The sequence below is a fragment of the Trichechus manatus genome, unplaced genomic scaffold, assembly GCF_000243295.1.
Source record: "Trichechus manatus latirostris isolate Lorelei unplaced genomic scaffold, TriManLat1.0 scaffold00026, whole genome shotgun sequence".
Classification (NCBI taxonomy): domain Eukaryota; kingdom Metazoa; phylum Chordata; class Mammalia; order Sirenia; family Trichechidae; genus Trichechus; species Trichechus manatus.
The window spans coordinates 6,532,454-6,540,056 of record NW_004443962.1 but is presented as its reverse complement, the minus strand read 5'-3'; the positions used below and the strand labels follow the sequence as shown (position 1 = coordinate 6,540,056).

The 7,603-nt window shown below is 41.0% G+C and overlaps 1 protein-coding gene across 1 annotated transcript in view; it reads right to left on the bottom strand.

Annotated features, from left to right (window-relative positions):
- Positions 1-5,506: 5,506 nt before the first annotated feature.
- Positions 5,507-7,603, bottom strand: part of LRCH3 (leucine rich repeats and calponin homology domain containing 3) — a 107,416-nt gene continuing 105,319 nt past the window's right edge. Inside the window, exon 19 of the mRNA XM_023728678.1 lies at positions 5,507-7,346. Coding sequence (XP_023584446.1) covers positions 7,146-7,346 — 201 coding nt within the window. The 3' untranslated portion in view covers positions 5,507-7,145. The remainder of the gene's footprint in view (positions 7,347-7,603) is intronic.

Genomic DNA, 7,603 nt, shown 5'->3' with positions numbered 1-7,603 from the left:
TATATATTTATACACTTTACTAGTTTTGCTTCTCTAGAGAACCCAGCCTAAGGCAGTCGTCATTGTTTTGACTAATCAGAACAGGATGTCTTGGGATGCTAAAGCTTTCCTAGAGTACATCTGATATTTTCTGAGAGTTGTTCTACTGAGTCAGATATATTTCATGAATTAAGCCTTATATCCAACTCCAAATAAAGAGCAACACTGATATCTGTACTTCCTTAAGAGTAAAATCTCATCTCAAGGGCCAATTATGCCAACCCAGTTTCTAGTTATGTTCCTTCAAGGAATTAAATAACCTTTCCTTGATTCATCTTTGCCAAGGAAACCATGCTTTACTTATGTACATTTTCAAATCAGCCTTTATTTCATGCTACTGAAGTGTTGGCTTTTATTTTAATCTCAATGTGTAAGGTAGCATACAGGCAATTTAAAATAACATACATAGTACTGACATGTTTATATTTAGAACTTATGCAATATATTTACAGACATACAAATATAAGACAATGTTTAAAAAATCTTTTACTAATTACATGTTTACAACATTTTCAGAGTAAGATGAAATACGCTGTAAACCATCTCACTGTAATAGGTATATAAAAAGCTTCTGAATATCCATGTTTTCCTTCATTTCTTTAACCATTTAAGTACTTAGTTTTTAAAAATTCATCAGGCTCATCAGCATAGTCACATATTAGTCAATGCTGAGCTGTAGCAAGTAAGAGAAACCAGACTCCTCCATTAGCTGTAAGGTTGTATTTAATAAAGCTGTTAAGGAAAGTGACCTATTACTAAAGCATTCTCCTATTCTGTGGCTAGCCACATATAAAGACCTCTCCTTCCATGGCCCATGGAAGCAGCAGTAAAAAAAAATCAAATGACGTACTGCATTGGGCAGATCTGTTGCAAAAGACCTCTAAGACGTGTTGAAAAGCAAAGATGTCACCTTGAGGACTAAGCGGTGCCTGACCCAAGCCATGGTATTTTCAATCGCCTCATATGTATGCAAAAGCTGGACAGTGAATAAGGACCCAAGAATAATTGATGCCTTTCAAATTATGGTGTTGGTGAAGAATACTGAATATACTATGGGCTGCCAGAAGAATGAACAAATCTGTCTTGCAAGAAGTACAGCCAGAATACTCCTTAGAAGGGAGGATGAAGAGACTTTGTCTTACGTACTATGGACATGTCATCAGCAGGGATCAGTCTCTGGGGAAGAACATCATGCTTGGTAAAGTAGGTGGTCAGGGAAAGAGAGGAAGACCCTCAACGAGTTGGACTGACACAGTGGCTGCACCAATGGGCTCAAACATAGCAAAGATTATGAGGATGGTGCAGCTCCGGGCAGTGTTTCCTTCTGTTGTATATAGGGTAGCTATGAGTCAAACTGACTCAACAGCACTTAACAACAGCAACTCCTTCCATGATTTGTTTCCAGACCCAATTATTACAAGAGAAAATGGGTTTAGAGTGTTAAGCACGTAAGTTTGAGGGTCTGGAAACCTGCTGACTTATTAAACTCTCTGGAGTTGGCAGGGCCTCTGCTGGTGGGCACTTGGCCTTTTTTTCACTCACACTTCCAGTGCTGGGAAGGCCACTGTTTCAGTAGGAAGCTCCTGGATGGTCATGTGGGATTGTTACCAAGGTCAGCTTCATCTTACAATGGAGTCTAGCAAGGTGTAAATATTACACTGAATTTTTCTTTCCAGTTTAAAAAAAAAAGGTACATACAAAACACCAAATAAATTCTTCAACAAAAGTCATGATTTGTTGTTATATCTTGACATATAAATACATTTGATATTTTTCTTTCATTATCAACCAAAATTGTAAATAATTTTTTCTAACAATTCAAATGCAAATTTGAATTAGTTTGATTAAAAAATACATTAATAAAGTTTCATGTTTTGTGCAAAATCTGAAATAAGTTGAATCCTACTCTTCATTTACTCCTATGGGAAAATCAGTGTCAAATGTTCCAAGTGTGGCATTACATAATGTCTTCTGGAATGATTCCTTGCACAACGTATGACCAACAGTCCCGTCTTTTGCTGAACTGCATTTCAGGTGGCTATGATCTGGAGATTGGACTGAGGCTTAATGTTTACTAAGGGGAAACACAGCGAAATTCTAAACAAGTTATATGGGTCTGATCAGAGCTGTCAATATAATGGGGTCTGGCTCTAAACACTTACAAGACATTGTTGACATTGCTACTTTTGTTCCTTAAGGGCCCTGAAGCATTGGGCTTTTGAGGTCAGATGTTTTGTTATATAATTTTAAACGTGGACAAAGTGTTCTGATAAACTTGTTTGTCTGCTAAAACAAGGAGAAAACATTTTGACTAGATACCCAACGTGATTTTATCCAAAGCTAATTTTAGACACTGTGTTTACATGACAAAAATAGGGGTAATTTTATACTCAAATACATGCATCGTTAAAGAAAATCCAGAAGAGTTAACAAAAAAAAAACAAAACCCAGGTAACTAGTAGTATCTTCACTACTTGGTTTACACAGGCAGTGACTACCCAAGGGTATCACTGAGAACCAAAGGGCGTTCAAAATACAGAGGAAGAAAAACCCAAGTGGCTTAAAGTTGAATAAAGGGCTCCTGCTTTGCGTTCCGTGAGCGCCTGGACCATTCACTCCACCCACATTCAGTATGTAAGGCACTAGTGGTGCTATATGGGGAGCTCGTGGAACAGACAGGAAGCTGTTTTTAAAATGCCCTAAGTGCTTTAATTCAGCCATGGGAAGCGGCAGTTACCTGAACAAGGCAGAAGAAACTTGGCTTTTCCTTTCTTTCTGTTCTGTTTTCACCATCTTCCATTAATTGGGGAGATGGAAGTGGATCTGCTGTGGCTGGAGCACGTCTGAGAGTCCTGGGAGCAGCATCAGGTGGGGACGGGGGTGGGGGTGGCTCAGTGAAGTCAGTGCACATGAGGCAGCGCAGGGCATGTTACCAGCCTGAGGATTTGGAACCTGTGTGCGGAGTGCTTGTTCATAATGTTTAAGGAACTGGAGGATGATGCACAGAACCATCCTCTACAAAAAGAGGGGGAAATGGTGGTAGGCTGCAGTGCAGGGAGGCCTTGGACACTGACCTTACATACAAATGTATTTAATGTTCTATTATGCAAATCTTAGCCCTGACGCCTTCTACATTATTTTTGTTTTGCCTTTGACAGAACAGTCCAAATAGCCATAATATACCTTTTGATGTTAAACGTGGCTGAAAAACACCTGGGGCTTACCCCGCAAACTATACGAATACTAGCCTAGAACAGTGGTCTCCACTGTATGAAAAACACCTGGAATATTTGTTGAAAAATTCAGATTCCCAGGCCACACCCCAAACCTACTTACTTAGAATCTGCATTGTAATGGATGCTCCAGGAGAGTCTAATAAACAACCAAGTTTAGAAGCCAGTGGGCTCTTCAGGTCTTGGAAACAGGTAAAAAATAACTGCATGTCAGTGCCTTCAAGAGAGCTAAGTATCCTTCCGAGAAGATATTCTTTGCGGCATGGGAACTAAGCCTACCCTCTAAGAAGGCACGGCCAGTTTAGGCTTTGGTGTTGGACTCTCAATAATGACTGAATTTAAAAAAAATTGACAGAATTAAGTTTCACTTGAGAAAACCAGTGGTGTTTTGATAAAAAAAAGTTCAATGGAAACTGATATAACCTCCCCTAAAATGGAGAAATGAAGCCAAACATTCCTGTTAGGAATCTTGGGAACAGTCCCGTCTAAGAACACGTAAGCGCTTTGTTTAAGCAGGCAGCTGGCAGCAGCATCACGGTGTCCCGATCCTGGTCTGGCCAGGCCGAACCCCAAGTTCCAGGCGTCCTTAAATAGCAGAGAACTGGTGCTGCTGTGGCTTGGGCGGGGCAAGTTCCAGGAGAGCCTGGACCGTCACTGCAACCTGGCTCAAACCTTTCTCTTCTAAAATGTGGAGAGGCAAACATAATTGCTCCTGAAATGGGACAATGTAACATAAAAACAAACAAAAGAGAAAACAGGATGAACATCACAAAACTGAAAGGCAACAAAAGCACCCCTTCTCCTCCCCATACTAACCATCTGAGATGAAAAGCCCGGACCTGAGAAACTGGCCGCTGTGAGCGTGAGTTAGAGATGGTGTCTGACGCTCACAGGGAGAGGCGCTGTGAGCAGTGCTGTCACCCACTTCCAATCAGTATGTCCCAGTGACCGCCACTTTATTGCAATACAACCGGAAGTACATACAGATCATTTTGAGAGCTGGGAAACGGACAAGTTGCATATACTCATACATACATACAACACAGGAAGCACAGAACACTGAGGAGTGAAAGCAACATCCTTCATCCCTGATAAGTAGAGAGTAATGCAGATCTAGCAAACGAGGCAATGAAACGGAAGAACTGTTCCAAGTTCCCAGATGGCTCAAGTCTGCGAGAGAGCACATTTTAGGAGAAAGCACTTTGGAAATGACATACCAAGGTTGCACAGTGGTTTCTGGCCACAATTCAGACCGTGTGGGCGAGGGGTGCCCATTCTCTGCACTCTAATCCTGACTCTGAAAACCAGGCTTCTCTCACCAGGCAGGATCACAAGGAAGAAACTGAAGTGCATCCTAGAGGTCTTGAGATTTAATGTATTTACAGAAACTTTTCCCTATTTGGATAATTCATGAGAGGCCCAGTCTGAATTAGTTTAAAATACAAATTACAGAATTTTTAAAAAGAAATTATATTTGAAAACGTAAAGTATTTCATATTCTGGTATTTACCAGACCAACTTATGCTGGAGAAGTGTGATGAGAGTTCAGCCAGGAACATCGTAACTCCTATGTATGAGAAGTGTGTACATGTTTGTTTAAGGAAGTTACGTACTTCCGTCTTGTCTGCATCATTGTTTGGTTACGCCTTTCTAGTAAGAGAAAAAGGCAAATCTTAAGAATAACACCTATCACTGTTTTTAACTGTTAAGACTAATATTCAGAAAGATGAGACTGCTCTCAGAGAGATTAAAACAACAACAACGAAAAACCCCACTGCTGTCAAGTTGATTCCAACTCAGAGCGACCCTACAGGACAGAGTAGAACTGCTCCATAGGGTTCCCAAGGCTGTAATCTTTACGGAGGCAGACTGCCACATCTTTCTTCTGTGAAGCGGCCGGTGGGTTTCAACCACTGACCTTTTGGTTAGTAGCTGAGTGCTTAACCACTGCACCACCAGGGCTCCTTCACAAAGAAAGTGCAATTCTTGTTCCATTAAAAAAGAGACTATACATATTTATTAAAGAAGATAACTGGATTTTTCTGTGCTTTTCATTGACACTAGCTTATATTACTAGGAAGTTTTATAAAAACAGATGCAATAAAAAACATAACCAGCATTTATTTTTGAGGCAATTATTGATACTTGTGTTTCTTAATTACTTAATACTTACTCTGACAAAACAAGGTACCTGCCATCTTTTTTTTCTAACTGCAACCTTCTGATCTTATAAAACTAGCAACTATGTACAAATACTTTTGACTCCAACTGTAAGAACAGGTGAATGATACTTAAAATGAATCTGCGTGGTGTTTTGCTCTGGACAAGATGCCTTTTCTCCAAGGTGGATTCCCTGATCTTCTCAGCAGTGCCCTGTGACCTGTGTGGCCTGGTGGCTTAGACACTCCCTTCAGAGGCACATGCTTCCGAGACAAGTACTGAACTCCCAGCTGCCTTAGAGGGGGCACTGTGTATTCTTAAGAGGAAGCACAGTCACTACTCCTGGATTGTGGATGAGATCAGGTCTTTATTTTCTCCAATAGGTGTTTTTTAAAGGGACAAAATGCCACACAAGTCTTGAGAATGATCACTGCCTAAGAGACATCTTAAAAACAAAACAAACACAAACCCCCGAACACTGGAAGGCACTACTACTGTATAAAACCAGTTCTCATCACGGCGTCAATGTTTCAGCATTAACAGGGGACAGTCTGTGGAGGAGAACCAAAGCAATCAGACCCCCGCTGAATTCTGCAATGGGAATGTCAAATTGGCCATGGTATGTTCCTTGTGATCTCCATTCATACTTGAGTTCAGCTGCCCAATTTTGTTAGCACAGTTCAGGAGATTCCTGCATGTTCGGAAATGCCATTTATGAGAACTAGTATCTAAGTACAGTTATAAAGTAATTTCAAGCATCAAGGTCCAGCAGTTAGCATATTACCCACTCTGAAAGAGAGAGCAAAATTCACTGCCTTGGGTACAGAACAGAGACCGTTGTCTAATATTTTACCTGCTACTGTTCACATACAGTCTCCCAAACATCTCACGTATTAAGATGATTCTAACATACTGGAAATTACATAAATTCCATGTTTAAATTCTACACAGGATTCTAGAAGTGACTCTCAGGGTAAGGATAACAAAGCTGTTAAGTCTGGAGAGGTGTCCAGCCCCCGAAAAGTCAGTTCCAGGTCTGCTCCTTATGCACCGTTTTACATGCACACACTGGGCTCAGAACAGGAACCTACACGGCCTTTGGACTGAACGTTCTGACCAAATTAAAACTATTCAGATTAAATGGCCAGCGCCTCTCAAACTTCCCGCCAGCCAATGCTGTGCCTGTGGGTGAAGGGGGAGTTCAGGGTGTCAGGGTAAGTCCAAGGCAGGGGAGACCAGGTGCCCTCCCCTACCCCACCCCTCCAAAAAACCAGGAAGGGCACAAATATTTTCTTTACGAGTGGCTGTTGAAATGGTTCACCAACTCAAAATTTCAACACTTAAGGTGTGCTGAGGCATGGAAACATGGCCAGAGGGGGTTATTCTGTCATTTGGGACTAAAGTTCTGGATGTCATATTCTAAGAACAGGCTCAGGATTGTATTAGTAGAAATACTTCAGTGCTTATGATCAGCGCAACAAAGTCACAGGCCAGGAGAACTGAAGAATGATCAGACGAAAAAACGCTGGTCCGTTACTCTTTTTTGGTGGGCTGCTCATCTGGACATGTGAGGAAAGGACTTATCTCCTTTATTGGTTAGCTCTTTGATGGACCAAAAAAGAAGCACATATATAAATAATTCTGAATGAGAAACAAACCTCCCTTACCAAGCACGGGAATGAGGTGGAAAATCACTGGAACTCAATCTTTCAGCTAGAGGGTGAAAATCCAGTAATAAAACATACACAGAGTTAACATTAAAGTACAATAAAATGCCACAAAACCCAGAAGATGGACAGACAGACAGACAAAACTGGATTCTTCTGAATGTGCCCCAAGAGAAAGCAGTGTTTCAACAGTTCGTTTAACGCTGAGGTTTAGCTGAAGGATGTCGGAAGGGGAACAAAGATTGTCCTGTCCAAAGTGTGAGCAGGAAAGGAAAACAGAAAAACAAAGTCAGTGGATCAGAAATGCAGATTTGAGTACAGAATTCAAACATATGATTATCTCACTCATATTCTAAGGAACACATGCAGTAACACTTTTACTGTGAAGAATGAAAACAAAAGGCTGGAAAACAGAACTGCAAACAATCCTCTATGTGTTGAGCTTGACTTTACAGCTAAACAGCAGAACAGAACTGGCTTGTTGGTGACTATCACGAACATTAA